Below are 16447 nucleotides of genomic sequence, written 5' to 3'. Positions count from 1 at the left end.
CATCTTACGGCTTTTCAGTAGTATCTATGATGGTGAATACAGGGACTCTAACAGAAAGTTTTATCATCTTGTGTGAAGGAACTTTGCATGACATAAACTAATTTGGGAACAAATAAACTCCTGTCATGTTTCTTTCCTTCCCTAAATAGGTTTTCAATTTCTTTCAAAATAAGCAAAATTTTTCTTCCAAATCTAATCAAGCATTTCAAGACTGAGGCATTCACTGGAAAGTCACAATTATTTCTGGGTAGTAAAGAACATTACATTTTATTCCCATTTTTAATGGAAACTTACCTAAAACGCTGTGATTCAAGGTTCTTGCCTTCATAAATTTGGCAACTTTAACAACAGAATGCAAAGCTTTTCTCAGGATTCCTAGCCAAGCCTTCAGTGTCACTATACACATGTAGAAATGGGGTTTATTGACACACAGAAAAGGTATGTGGAACGACAAGAATTGCAGTTCTAACTATGTATATATTTTGGTTTCAGAAGATATTTTGCTTGTGAAAAAAACCATTTGCAATTTGATGTCACCAGGTGTCTTTGAAAATTTTTAAGGGGACCCATAAACCAAATGTCCTTCTTGGACAATGTCAATTTGCACACTTGGGCTTGGAGAATAAGCAGGGACTGCATTGTGAGACTGAGTAGCTTCGTACAATTCCACAATGAAAGAAGCACTGCAGCTGACAAATCCAAACCTGTTAGTGCACCAGTAATCAGCCAGTCTCCCTAAAATTTATTGACTCTATGCGCCAATCAGTCTTCTAGGAAATGGGGCGAACGAGACAAATTTCCTGTCCTTATAAAGTTAGTATTTTGCCTTCCCATGACCTTCTTCAAAATATTAATGAAACTATTGACAGTTCAGGAAGGATAACACCCATGTAGGCAAAGATAGGAGCCTTTGAAGATTTGGGGTGTATTCATAAAGGTCTTATAAATCTAGAACCTATAACCCTCTTTGGTCATCTTAAGGACTAGAATTCTAGAATGAGGACCTGTTCTCTTATGAAACTAAATCGTAATATTGTATCCTACCCTCAACCCAAAAATGAGTATTTCTCCGGGTTTACCTAGACACAAATTCCAACTTTCAGAATATGAAGATAATTCATCCTAGTCTCACTGTTTGCAAGCCCCAGTGGAGCCCCATGCTGTGGCTGCATTCTGGTGAATTTAACAGTTATGCCTGTGATGTCCAGGTAGAAGACAAATTTAAAAAGCAGTAAATTGGAATATATAAAGTAACAGTTTCAGTCTATCAAAAGCATTGTAAATAAAATGAAAGAGGAACAATGCTTTCAATATATTTGACAAATGGTTCTCTTCCAGGTAAATATATCAAATCAAAGATGTGTTCTCTCATAGAAATATGGGTAAATGTCCTGAAAAGGCAACTCACAAAACTTATAGAAAGGGAAACAACTACTTATGATGAAGTGATCAACTTCACTGGCAATCATAAGTCACAGTTGAGTTTGAGGGAAAAAAAAAGAAAGGAGAAAAAGACAAAAGCAATTTTGTTCAGCATCATGTGGCCTCCATGTTTAATATGACTTTGCATTCACTTCTATAATGAGCACAATTAGGCAGCTGATAGAAAGCTATTTATTCACTGTAAAATGCCAGTTTATTTTCATTTAAAAAACAATAGATGCTATTTTAGAAAAGTTGAAATATATGTACAGAAACGTCACTAGTAAGTCTCTCTAGTATTCTATAGAAATTATTCTGCAGATATTCTTCTATCTGGTATTTATATTCTATCTAGTATTTTTTATTCTATCTAGTATGTTTTAAAGTTTGTTTATTTATTTTTGAGAAAGAGAGAGAGAGAGAAGCTGGGGCAGAGACAGAGGGAGAGAATTCAAGCAGGCTCTGCACTGTCCGCACAGAGCCCTACTGGGGGTTCAATCTCACAAACTGTGAGATCATGACCTGAGCTGAAATAAACAGTCAAACACTAAAAGACTTAGCCAACCAGGTGCCTCTATCAATCTAGTATTTTATAGGCAATGCCATACTATATTTTTTGGTATATGTGTTGATCAGTACTCATAATTTTTCCTTTGACAATATATCATGAGCATTCCCCATTTTTAAATAGCATCAAAAATTGACAGATGGAGGCACAAATGTCCATAGTACAGATGTATCATAACTTATTTAAGCATTAACCAAAAGTTATGAAATTACATTATTTCCAATTGCCACCACCTTGTTTTCTTCTTGAGAAAGAAAGAGCGAAAGAGGGAGAGGGGCAAAGAGCGAGAGAACCAGAGAATCTGAAGCAGGCTCCTTGCTGTCAGCACAAAGCCCAACACAGAGCTCGAACCCACACACCGTGAGATCATGACCTCAGCCAAAGTCAAATGATCAACATTTGAGTCATACAGGTGCTTCACCCACCATCCTAAATAATGTGGTGATGACCTTTGACATGAACTCCTTCTAAATGCTTTCTTAGAATGAATTCCAATAAGTGAAATTACTAGTCAAAGGGTATGAACACTTTAAATATCTTATTCATTTTTCAAAGACACTATCAAAAATGTAAGAGTTTATAATATTCCTGCCTACAGTAAATAAAAATGCTCATGTTCTCATACCCTTCAAACCATGGACGTTCCTTGTTGTAATTTATGTGTACTTAATTTTTAAAATATTGAGAGCCTTGGTTTTCGACTATGACATATGATTGACAGTGATGTTGAAATAGGTGGTTGTTTCCCTTTAAGTTTTATAAATTGCCTTTTCAGGTCTTTTACCCATATTTCTATGGGAGAATGCATCTTTCATTTGCTACATTTGCCTGGAAGAGAATTATTTGTCAAATACATTGAAAACATTTTTCCTCTTTCCTTTTATTTACAATGCTCTTGATACACTGAAATTGTTATTTTATATATTCTAATTTAGTAATTTTTGTACTTTCTTCTTTTCATGAGGCCCTTCCTCATCCAAATATTTATTCAATATCAATATTTAACAAATACATTTTTAGGATTTATTATACCTCAAAGCAAAAGAGAAACTTTTCCTGACTTCAAAACTTACTGTCAAGAACAATAAAGTCTATGGCTTTACTTTTTATGCTTGACACTTTACCTTTTGGAAATTTTGATACATGGAGTAAATAAGAAATTAATTCCATGAAATTGCTACATCTTCATTTGTTGCATAAGAAGACACAGTCAGTGTTGCATGGTGGTTAGAATTAAGAGTTCTAGAATCAGACAGAATTGATTATGAATTCCAGTCCCTCTACTGAATAATTCTGTGTCCTTCAGCATTTTAGTTTACTTAATCTGAGCCTCATTTTATGAAGCTATAAATTGGGGCCAATAAAGTTCCTACTATTTTTATATTTGGTGAAGATTAAATGAGATATTCTATGGAAATTTCTTAACATTGCTTGGCTTATAGAAAGTACTATAGACTGACTTGCAATGCCACCATTATTTTTTAATACATTATAGATATTATATTTCTTAATATTTCTTACATATAGAAATCTTTATATTTCTAGTGATCAGATTCTTTTCTAACTATAAACTTTCGCAATGTGGAGTAGTTTACATAACACCTATTAGAAACCTACTAATAAAAATTATTACCCAGTATTAATCAAATTTTTCTTCCCCTACCCAGCTATTCTTAGTCATTTTTCTGGATGACCTTGCAAGTCCCTTTAATCAGATTTCAAAATTTATCCTGGTTATACTCTGTATTAAAATTTAACTAGATTAATTTCCTAAACATGAAAATGTATCTATTTACACTGTGGAAGCACCACATTAAGCAAACAATCTCATCATGAGTCTTTCTTCCATTAATCAGTAATTTTTTAATAATTTTTTTAGCTAGGCTCTATAGATTTATTATTAGCTTTCTCACATCTATAATTTTGTCGTGCTATGGACTGCACATCGGTATGCCTTCAAAATTCATATGCTGAAGGGCACCTGGACGTCTCAGTCAGTTAAGCATCTGGTTGATTTCAGCTCAGGTCATGATCTTGCTATTCCTGAGATTGAACCCCATGTGCTCAAAGCAGAGTAGGCTGAGAATTCTCTCTCCTCTCTCTGCCTCCCCTCCCTGCCACTCACATTCTCTGATTCTCTTTCTCAAAATAAACAAAGTACAAAATTCATATGTTGAACCCCTATTCTCCAGTGTTATGGTATTTGGAGGTGGAGCCCTTAGAGATGATTGCGTCACGCCTATAGAGCCTTCCTAATGGGATTAGTGCCTTTACAGAAAAGGGAGAGACACCCAGTTCTCTCGCTCTCCCCTAGGAAAGGACACAGTGGGAAAACGGCTCTCTGCAAACCAGGAGGAGAGCCCTCATCAGATGCCAAATCTGCCAGCCTTTCATCTTAGACTTCTCAGCTTCTAGGACTTTAAGAATTAAATGTTCTTCTTGTTTAGGCCACCCAGTGTATGGCATGTGTTATAGTACCTCAAACTAAGACATTTTGCTTGGGATTTTTCATTGTTTCATGAAAATAAGCATCAAACATTTTGCATACAATGTAGTAGCAACCTAAACATTGTGCATGAAATCTCACAGTTCATTCTAACAACGCTTTAAGTATTTCAATGAACCAATTACTTTATTCAAGCGATTGACATGTCATCCTATTGAGGAAGCAATATTTGTACTTATCATCTGATTAAACACTGTCACCTCTCAGATATTAAGAATTCACCTATAAGGTAATTTTTACATATTTCACATAAAAAATTAGACTTATATACAGTTAATACCTTTTGGGGAAAAATATTGTTCCTCGATCCAAAAATTTTGCAAAAGAAATAAAGTAAAACCTCAAAACTTTATGATATATTCCATCAAATCAAAATATAAAAATAGATACCTATTCCTTATAAAAAAACAAAAATCAAAAAACAAAAACCAAAAAACAAAAAAACCCTAGACCACATGGGAAGTTCTTAAGTGTGACTTGTAGGCAGGAGAAAAAAATGCCAGATTTTTTTCTTCTGAGTCACAATTTACCTCTGGAAGTGAATATATAAAGGTGTATTTTAATACTAACTTCAGGTGTGCAAAAGCCATTATCTAAGAATATTTTCTGATAACACTTGAGTTTTTGAGGATCCAGTGCATGGGATTTATCTCCATACTGTCTCAACAGTAGTTTATAGTCTTCTAGTGGACGTGGAGCTGAACGGTAGCAATATAAGCAAGACTGCTATCTTTATTACTAAGTAAAAATACAACAGAGTAAAGCCTTTATACTCAAATAATTTTGAGAAAGTTCTAGGAGAGAAGCTAGACTCTCTCTATACTTGATGCCATGATTCTGATATTAAAATAAATAGAAATCAAAGAGAATAAGAATGGGCAATGAGGATCAGCAAGGAAGCAATGAATGCAATGCTTGGAACATGATTTTAAAACAAAATACGCAGGGGCCGCGTGGGTGGCTCAGTCCATTGAGTGTCTGACTCTTGGTTTTGGTTCAGGTCACATTGTGTGGTTTTGTCTGTGAGGTGGAGCCCTTCATTGGGCTTTGTGCTGACAGTGCAGAGCCTGCTTGTGATTCCCTCTCTACCTCTCCACCTGCCCCTCCCCAGGACTCGCTTTCTCTTTCTCTCTTTCAAAATAAATAAATTTTTTCAAAAATTTTAAAAATGAAACAAGATACCCAGTACCATAACATTTATTTCCCTGAGTAAGGATATCAATAAATTACAATGAAGAAGAATACTTCTCAACATTAGAATCAAACAGTTGCTTACACCTAAAACTTATTTTTCTTGATCACTATATATTAAGTGTTCAATATAGTATAAAAATAGAATTCATTTCATTGTGAAGATTCAGTCTTCTAAATAAACCTCATCTCTTTAAAAAAAATTCTGAATTAAAACAACAGGTTCAGGCACTCTGATAAAAAGAGGCCCATCATAGAAAATAAGAAAGTTCTCTAAAACTTATTAACTGGATCCGTTGCATCTGAAATTCACCTATGCCAATTTCATTGAGGAAAGTCAACATAATAATCTATTTCTTTAAAGGTCATACCATTTGGATGCTTAAAAGGGGCACAGACGGTTTTTTTTTTAAGTGACTATTTTAACATCATTTAAAAATTAGCTTTTTTTTTTAATATCTCATCCCTAAGTTTAGCATCCCAAATTTTTAGGAGAGAAATTGCTTGGCCATCATTATTCCTTCACAGTATTTTCCCCCTGCCGTGGTGTTCCAAAAGAAACTCACACTTCAAAGTGATTCTCGAGTTTATCTACAGCTTATAGTCCACATTTGAAACAAAATACCAAAGGGGAAACATCTCAGAAATAAAAATGAAAAGCGTAAAAGCCAAAAGGTGATCTCCTAATGTAACACTGAAAATGAAATCTGTTTATTGGACAGATCGGTTCCTCCGTTTTCCTCCACAGCCGCGAGTTATTAGAATTTTTCATGCGGCCAAGACCTTTCGCACTCAGCTGCTTCCTCCTTCCTTCACATTAACCTTTCCCGGAGCAGGCCCCCGCATGTTATCACAGCGAGCTTGCTCAAGGGAGCTTCGTAGAGATTAGTAACGGGAGGGACTTTGCACTTCTTGTCACATCAGCCAACTGGTTCCTCTTTGCTGCTCACCAAAGAGCAGTGAGGGCTTTCCCTAGCCAGGTCAGAGAAGGGGCAGCACCCACATGCAGTCTTTCTGGGCAAACTGGACAAATATAAATGAATCCCTGTCTTTGCCTGCATTTTGTACTTAACAGTTACTAACAGCACGATCGCTGTCCCAAACTACGGAGACAAATCAATAGCTCGTTTTCTTCTGCAGAGAAGAAATTTTTTGGTATTCATGGCTCCCGTTCTAAGGTAATAACAACTGAATATGTAAGTAAGGGGCCAACAATAGCAAAGCTGAAAATATAGAAGTGTTTTAGCAGAAGAAAACGAAGAATTCTATAAACATGGATTTGCATAGCATCTGAATAAAAAATGGAAAATAAGCATAAGTCTGGTGCTCTAAAGTACTAGAATTAGTGCCTCCAGATAACTGACCCAATAGTTAGTACGAACCAGCAATGAACCCATTTAACTTTATGAAAGTTTGGTTTATGAAAGGTGATTGTATGTAGGAACAGAATGAGTTCCACTGGTGAAATGCAATATTCCTTCAGGATGTCATATTGCAAGAGAAACGACAGAAATGTACACGTTTCCCTTGGTGAACACGTTCCTTTTTTATACGATACCAGTAAGCAATGGAGCATTTCCCCAGTGCTGAGAATCCATTTATCTTCCTTTACGACCATTTGTAATGAGATGGAGATACAAGATCATGTAACTAGCACATGGTTTATGCAGGATCCCAACCTAGGTCCTGTGCTCTCAAGCTGGTGCTGCTTCCTGTGCCCCAAAATCAAAGGGGTACAGGCCAGAGTTGTGCTGTGTGTGCAGTCGGCACCAACTCACTTGGATGTGGTGTCCTATAAGCAAAAATCAAATGTATTCATGCCACCTAAAATTCATTTTGAACATTTCCATATTGAATCTAACCTTAAGCTCATCATTTCCATCACAGCATTTTTAAGCTTCCGTAATGAGCTTCTTTTGAATTTTGCTTCCCTAATGCATTAAAAGTTACATTACTGCTTATCACTCTTTCTTTATAATCCATAAAAACGGGTTTAAAATACATCCCCTCCAGCTAGAATCTTAGCGATTTGATACTGTTTAAGTCGAGTCATTTTGATGTATGAACCCATCTTTTTATTAAAAAGTGTTTTGGTTTCCGATTTACACTAAAGGCATATCAATGGAGTCCTTATGGGCCAGTTATCTAGCTGAATCTCCCTGGACTGCCCACCAGGCCCTGGTCTGAAGGTGTGCAAGGATCTGACATTGGAGGAAAGAGAACAGCACTTACATTGCTCTTCATCGCTCTTGTCCCCACACTGATCTGTGAAGTCACACACGTTGTCAGGAGGCAAGGACAACCCGCTGCTGCACTGAAAGGCTTCGGCTCCTTGCTGAAGCCACGTAGAGCTGACAACACAAGAAATCCACAGGAAACCAAAAGCTTCATTCCTTGGGAATGCTAACATTTCGGCCAAAGAGAGGAGCACCACTTGATAGGCCTGTGGGAGATCAGGCAGCTGTAACGGGTGAATCCATAGTCAGAAACATCGTTTCTCTTTTCTCTACTCTTTCTTTTGCAGATTCGCCTCCCACGAGCGGATGCTATTGGTAACTATCTGTAACCCTCACAAATGACTCCCAAAGCAGTTCACATACTCTTTCAGAGGAGTGTCCTTAGAAAATATTTAACTTGAGCAATTGCACCATTTCTGTATCTAGCTAAACATGGATATTTATTGCCCTGTGTATGTCCTATTTAAACAATGTCAGCTTTTATGACCACACTATCTCCTGAAAGAAAATTTTAAGAAACAAAGGGCAGGTGCGTACATGGTGCGGGGGCTACAATCAAGTTGTAAATCACACAGCAATGTTGTATATTCATTCTTACGCTTCCTTAATTGCATTCATGTAATTTAGAACATTACTGCAGTTACTAACACTTATAAAAATATTTCAGGCCCAATTATTAGATTCTCTCTGTGAGCATGAAATGTATATCCTTAGTTATTAGATAGAAACACTGCAGGGCTTGTTTGGATAAATTGAGAACCATAGGATTTTAAAAGCTGGAGGGACACTGGAGGTCATCCTTTTAGATATCACATAACTTGGGCGCCCAAAGAAGTTAAGGGTATTTGTGAGGAAATCCAATAATCTAGGTTAAAAACTAGAAGTCAAGTTTCCAACTGCCAAAGGACAGTGTTGTTTGTGCTCTTGCACCCTGATCTTCTTGTCAACTCATCCTAATTTGCTGCACAACGAAACATGATTGCAGAATTCATATTCCCAATGAACAGCATACTGAAGTTCGGGACACACTGATGAACTCACAATAAAATTCTCTGAGGCTGAATAATCACAGAAATTATATGAAGTTGAATATTCCAAATATCCCTTCATATTTGATTTCTTAAAGGCATACTGAAGCTCTTTTTCAATGATTTTCTTTTCATTTCTGCAATATAACCACAAGAAACAAAGATACTCCCTGAGTCTATAAGAAGCAAATGGGGAATGCAGAGTGAAAAGGACCATAGATCAAGGACAGGATGTACCCACCCATTGAATAAAAATGTTGGGAAACTAAGAATTTCTCCATACTCTAGAAAAAAGACCCATTCTCTCTCTCTATCAAGGTCTAAAGTATGGGCATTCCAGATTCTGGGAGGAAAATCCATAATTTTACCCTACCGTTGAACACTCCATGTGACCTGGCATTTCATTGTTCTGTGCTGTATCCCAACTTCAGAAATTCTTCTTCTCCTTACCTCATCTTACACATGGATATGAACTGATACCTAACCTACTTCTTTCTTCCATGTGTCCTTTCAATGTTGATTACCCTCATAGTTCCATGTCAGTCTTTCTCTTTGCTCAGACTGTATATATTTTTCTAGGTTTTTTCTTCACTCTTGTGATTCTGAGTATTATCTATGTATCGTCCCAAATCTATATCTGAAGTGCTGATATGATATGTTCCTCAAATCTATATTGTAAGTTTTCTTTTCTTTCATTTTTAATGTTTACTTATTTTTTGAGAGAGAGACACACAGACAGAGGTCAGTGGGGGAGGGACTGAGAGAGAAGGAGACAAAATCAGAAGGCTTCAGGCTCTAAGCTGTCAGCATGGAGCCTGATGCGAGGCTCAAACCCACAAAGTGTGAGATCGTGACCTGAGCCACCCAGCCCGGCTTTCTTTTTTTCTTTTTTATTTGAGAGACAGACAGAGAGAAGTGCACATTCAAGTGGGGGATGGGCAGAGAAAGAGAGAGACTGAATCTCAAACAGGCTTTGAGTTGTCAGCGCCAAGCCTAATGTGGGGCTTGACCTCATCACCCTGAGATCATGACTTGAGCTCAAATCAAGAGTCAGCTGTTCAACAGACTGAGCCACCTAGGTGCCCCATGTACTGAAAGTCTTCTTTCTGAGTGCGCACGCGCGCGCACACACACACACACCATAGCCAGGCAGCCTGAGAATCAAAAAGTAAGCTCTTCATTCCCCAACCCATGCAACTAGCTATTACCCATCTTCTGTATTTCAGTGAACCGCACCTTCTTCTGTCTGACGCCAGGGAATTATACATTGCTCCTGGCCCACTCTACCTATCAATCATCAAGTCTTCTGCATTCTGTATTGCAGTTAAAGACTCTATCAATTCTCATCTCAGCAACACCACGAACCAAATATTGCTGCTACCCACACTCATTTTCCATCCCTCAGTCAGAATCCTTTTATTTTATTATTTTTTATACTCTTTTATTTACAGGGAGAGCCCATGGGAATAGGGGAGGGTCAAAGAGAGAGGGAGACACAGAATGTGAAGCAGGCTCCAGGCTCTGAGCTAGGTGTCAGCACAGAGCCCGACACCAGGCTCGAACCCATGAACCGTGAGAGCATGACCTGAGCTGAAGCCAGACGCTTAACCAACGGAGCCACCCAGGCGCCAGAATCATTTTAAAGCACAAAGATGTTCCTACATATTTTCCTCTGAAATCAGTACCAACATCATATTCCTTAGCATGACTTACAAACACAGCTTGTCTTTCCAGGTTCATTGTTGTGCCCTTCCTTATGCTCACTATATTACTGAATTATGGGGGTGCCTGGGGGGGCTCAGTCGGCTGAGCATCTGACTCTTGATTTCAGCTCAGGTCATGATCCCAGTGTCATGGGATAGAGCCCCCATGTTGGGTTCCGTGCTGACCATGGAGCCTGCTCCTCTCCTCCATTGTGCGCTCTCCCTCTAAAATAAAAATAAAATAAAATAAAATAAAAAACAGTATTACTGAATTACTGTGCTGGCAGTTTTCTGAACGGCATCTCTTGACTCCAGATCTGAGATCTCTTCTCCACTCCATTCACCAGAAAGAAAATTAATACTAATTTTTCTTTATTTTTCAGCTTCAGGGACTTTCTATAAATCTTGGCTGATTCTCCAAGGCTGAGTTAAGTTTCACTCCTGGGTTCTCTCATAGGCTGCTGTTCCCAGGACCCATGGCTCTGGAATGGTCACTGGGTGTTTACTCCAGTGATGCCTCCACTAGTCTGTGACAATAAAGCAGGATGGTGACTTTTTCACTATATCCCCAGTGACTAGCCCAGTTCCCGACGATAGTAGTTGCTCAATAAGTAATTGCTAGTTGAATGGAATTAATGAGAGCTTTACAATCATTTTAGCTTTTGCTAGGCACATATAAATAAATGCAACGACAATGTGAAACTTTAAAACACCAGTACAACATACTGGTGTTTGGGGATCAAAAGTACAGCATAGGGAATATAATCAATGGTATTGTAATAGTTGCCTTGTAAAACAGCAGCCAATCTATGAAGCTTGTGCTACTTTAAAAAGCCTTTCAGATTCTGAAATTGCAATTTTGTATTACATTAGCAATGTGCTCCACCATCCTCCCTGGACTAATTAAGTAAATACCAAAGCTCATTTCAGGTTCCCTCTGGAAGGAAGGAAGGAAGGAAGGAAGGAAGGAAGGAAGGAAGGAAGGAAGGAAGGGAGGGAGGAAGGGAGGAAGAAGGGAGGGAAGGAAGGAAGGAAGGAAAAAAGAAGAGAGGGGGAGGAAGGAAAGATGGGAGGGGGGTTGGATGGAAAGAGGAAAAGAAGGAAGGAAAGAAGAGAGGAAAGAACAGAGAGAGTAAAAAAAGACAGGAATAAAGGAAGAAGAGAAGCAAGACAAGAGGGGAAGAGGGAAGGGAAGTAAGAGTGTAAAGAGACAGGCAAACCCAGAAACATTTCAATTTTATATCGTGATTCTGAAATCAGGTCCTGTCACATTGTATACATTCACTGTTTTCCATTTAGAAAAAAGAAATTGCATATTTTGTTGCTGTCATAGCTGTTTATTGCCTTGTTTCAGCTAGGAAGCTCCTTCATCAACTGTTACTGCCTACTAAAATTAACATTACCCTATACTGTTTCAAGTGGCATTCATCATTTAGACAAGAAATGAACTGTAATCATCCAAAGAAAATCAGAATAATCCAGTAGCCTAATACTTTATAAAGCCAATTTATATTTTGTTGCCAAAAAATAAAATTATTTTCAATTGATATTTCTTTAGCACTTTTTCTCTACATGCACCAAAAAGAACAAGGGATAAATAGATACTGATAGCAAGGTTTGCCTTGCCTGTTTTTTTCATGTAGGGATGAGTGTCCTGGAGATCCCAATGTTCTATCACTGAGCTAAGTGCTTCAAATGTATTGTCCCATTATGTCCAAAATACCCTCTTGTGCTGCTCTTTACTTTTGCTTTAAAAGTGTTACTCGGCTGTCCAATATCACATGAGTATTAAATGATAGAGCTTGGTTATGACCCAAGAGAGACAAAAAATGACCATACAGTTTTAACTGAATTAGATGGCCAACAATTTTCACGAGGCGTTTAAAAACACCGCACGGACCTAGGTCAGCTGCCTTGTTTCCTGCCTTGAACCCTTTATAAGGTATGGGTATTTTCTCAATAAACTGGGGCTTGATCAGAAAAATAAATAAATAAATAAATAAATAAATAAAAACGCCTCACAATGAGTGAGTCTTTCAAACAGCAACATATTCAAAAGTGATGCAGCAAATTCATTTTCAGGGAGACACAGCTTTATCTTTTTTTATAAGACCGAGCACCTGTTTATACTAGACCCTAGGAATGGGGGCAAGAAGATAGGAGGGGTACAATAGGAATAAGACAGTGTCCGGACTTAAAATAATATACAACCTGGGAATGGAGATAGAAGACATTTACGAAAAAGGTACACATGCTGCTTCTAGTTTTGGCAAAAGCAGTGGGTTCTATTTCCTGTAAAACTATATTCGCCAGCTTTCAAACTATAAAAATGTTAGAGTGGAATATAAAATGCCTTTAAATACATAACTGAGTCCTTAGGCTGTAAAATATAAAGCATATCCCAAGAATCAAAAGAGAGACAGGAGGAGATGAAGCCAACACAATAGACATCACTGAATGACCATCCTCAATAATATTTTAAGAATAATTCCACAATTAATGGAAAGTAATCACTGGGAGATGATAGAAGATACAAGAATGGTGAGGAAAGACTGAAGCTGTATTGGGGATAAAAGGAACCCAGAACCCCAGTCGTGAATGTGGGACTGAGAAGGGAAATAAAAGAATTTAGATCTGCATAAGATAAGAAACTAGAAGTGACATGTTTGCACAAAGCCAGAGGAAGAATCTGCACACAAAAAAATTCCTAGCACCTTCGTAAGGCATGTCAGAATTCCCATAAATTATGATCATCCAAATAAGGGCTCGTGGTGAAAAATTAACTGGCCAATGACAAACACATCTATTATGATTCAGAGCTAGCACAAATAATCAAGTGAATGAGGGCATAATTAGATACTCAAATATTTCATATATTGGCATTATGGGATAATGAGTTTTAAAAAAATATGTACCCAATATATACAAGATTAAATTTTAAAAATAAGCACAGGGAAGAAAAGACCAGGTATGATTTTGCAAAAATAACCAGAAGAAATGTAACCATTCAAAATGAAAACAATGAATACATATTCCATATGTATACTTCCTGTTTATGCCATATGTTTTTTAAAAACAATTTTAACATTTATTCATTTCTGAGAGATGGTGTGAGTGGGGGAGGGGCAGAGAGAGAGGGAGACACAGAATCTGAAGCAGGCTTTGAGCTGTCAGCACAGAGCCAGACATGGGGCTCAAACTCACAGACCGTGAGATCATGACCTGAGCCGAAGTCAGACTTAACCAACTGAGCCATATAGCAGCCCCATAGACTGGTGGGTAACTTTTCAACAACAACAATATAAGCCAATGAGACTGAGTCATCTGTAACAAATGTAAGATAACGAAATGATGGTTTTATAGTGATAAGAAAAAAATCACAATGGAACTTAGAGTTAGCAGTGACCTAAATATTCAGGATAAAATAATTTTGAAATGATTGAAAACTGAGGGACTTTGTTTCCAACACACCCTACAGCAATGGATATATTCTAAATTCTGCACTCACAAGAATATATGGACATGAAATACTAGTCCCATAAAACTAATTTCAATCTACTTCAATGATTCAGTGTTAGTTACCCAGATGACTTCTCCACTGGCAATGACATCCAATGAAAAATCAGAAAATCGAAAAGAAATTTAAAAAAATAAAGGTGCACATTTAACAAATACCTATCTATGGGTGCCTGGGTGGCTCTGTCGGTTAAGCGTCCAACTTTGGCTCAGGTCATGATCCTGCAGTTTATGAGTTTGAGCCCTGCATCAGGCTCTGTGCTGACAGCTCAGAACCTGCCTGGAGCCTGCTTCAAATTCTGTCTCTCCCTCTCTCTCTCTCTGCCCCTCCCCTGCTCACATTCTGTCTCTCTCTCAAAAATAAATAAACATTTAAAAATTTAAAAAAACAACCTATCTAAATGACACGGCGCTGTGAACACATACTCTGGGAATGTGGGCCATCTGCTCGTGGCATTTATCTGGGACTTCAGGCTCTATTCAATTCTATTCTGTCTTATATATACTGCTTCCAGTAATGATGGACTGCTGCTTGGCACACTCAAATTATATCACATTCCATTTATTTCAAGTGGCTTGAGTTTCAGAGTCGCTTACTCAGGAACTTAGCCTCAATCTGCACCCAACAGCTACTTCTTAAGGAGAAGATACCCAAGTGCTGGCTTTACTACAACATATAGGAACCTATAATTTGCTTCTCTGACAGAGCAAGACATACTCTTATCAAGAGGACTAAATGTTCACAGACTCTTGATTCAAGAACTTTGCCTTGTACTAGGTACTACACAGACTTATGTTTTGTTTTAGACATTGCTTATATCTGAAACTCAAATGAGCCAACCAAATTTCCTATATCTTTCTTAGAAGGAGAAAATGCAACATGAGGTGAATTTTCTCTCACTCTGAGAATTATCTTTCTTTATTCCAAGTAACTTCATGAATGTGCTAGAACTCTGATTGTCTATGAGGTTTGTCACCCAACCTCTATCCTAGATGAACATCTCCAACATACTTTAAAAAGCTGCCAACCTGTGCTTATCAGATTCTGTCAGATTACTTCCATGTCTACAGTGGATGAGCATGATGTCCCAGACAATGGTGAGATAATCTGGGCATCTACAGACCATATATGACTCGGAACATGCGAGTTGATTGTGCTCTGCAGTACAACAGTGAAGGCATATTGTTGTCTCTCTTGACTGAAAACAAAATTTTTCTAGAGTTCTCTGCTTACTGGAATAGAACAAATCCATACATTTTTCCACATAGACAGCTACTCAGAGGCTTTGTGGACTTGCTTCAATAAAGAAAGTACATCTGAAGAGCACTGTTATCAAAAATCATGATTTGGTTATACTTTCGATGATCATCCACTACTTTCTAAGACCCAACCACCCCTGCAAAGGACACCTCTACAAAGGACAAAAAGGCAGGTCAAATTAGGTGATGGGAATTAGTGCCCATGGTGGTACCGATCTCTGCAGTTGACAGGAATCAGTGCCCATGGCAGTACCAATCTCTGCAACTCCCCCAGAGGTGGGTTTCACTTTATTTATTCCTACCTATGAGGAAAACGTTAACATAACAGGACTGACTAATATCCTTCTTTGAAAGGCATACTTTCAATGTTGGCCTTGGCTGGCATCTGAGTACTACCAGTTCTCACCATTCTAACTGATTAAGAGGAGCTCACTATACCTAAGCTGTTTGTACAAACAAAAATACAGTTTATGCCAAACACTTGCTTTTCTACTGGGAGTCTAGAATTTTTATGTTCCAGGCAGAAACTGCTTAACGACCAACCGCCAATACTAGCAAGTACTGAGTACATCTACTCCAACTACTCATTGAGCCAGTAGAAAAACAACCACAGCCTGGTTTTATGGAATCTATGAGCCACTGAGAAGTGGACTTGGACCTAAATTCCATTCATCACCTAACCTTCATGTGTCCACCGCTGACCAACAGAACCATGGTGATTTTCTAGATATCTAGGAACTAATATCAGCTTGGAAACAGCACGGGAGTATTTCCAATTCTCCAGTGAACCATTACCATCAAACAACACAGGCACCAGATCCAGAAGAGTTTTGGGTTGTTCTTTTTATATCAAGTCATATAAGAGTTTCATTAAGCGGCCCACCTCTTTTATTGTTATGGATCTCAGGTTCCATTAGCCACCAACAAAGGTCCCGAAATTGAGTACCTGGCTTTGCTGACTATTGTGATAACACTGTAGTTACCATGCTAACCTTGCCTCTAACGACTACATTTTA

At 38.0% G+C, this 16447-nt stretch overlaps 1 protein-coding gene across 1 annotated transcript in view; it reads right to left on the bottom strand.

Annotated features, from left to right (window-relative positions):
• Nucleotides 1–16145, bottom strand: part of MALRD1 (MAM and LDL receptor class A domain containing 1) — a 759741-nt gene extending 743596 nt beyond the window's left edge. Inside the window, exons 1-3 of the mRNA XM_029955581.1 lie at nucleotides 16113–16145; nucleotides 15644–15733; nucleotides 7920–8148 (exon numbers count right to left, since the gene is read on the bottom strand). Of these exons, the coding sequence (XP_029811441.1) occupies nucleotides 7920–8148; nucleotides 15644–15733; nucleotides 16113–16145 (352 nt within the window). The remainder of the gene's footprint in view (nucleotides 1–7919; nucleotides 8149–15643; nucleotides 15734–16112) is intronic.
• Nucleotides 16146–16447: the final 302 nt, after the last annotated feature.

The sequence above is a fragment of the Suricata suricatta genome, chromosome 10 (genome assembly GCF_006229205.1).
Source record: "Suricata suricatta isolate VVHF042 chromosome 10, meerkat_22Aug2017_6uvM2_HiC, whole genome shotgun sequence".
Classification (NCBI taxonomy): Eukaryota; Metazoa; Chordata; class Mammalia; order Carnivora; family Herpestidae; genus Suricata; species Suricata suricatta.
Note: the sequence above shows the minus strand (reverse complement) of the source record. Positions and strands in the feature narration are given on the sequence as shown.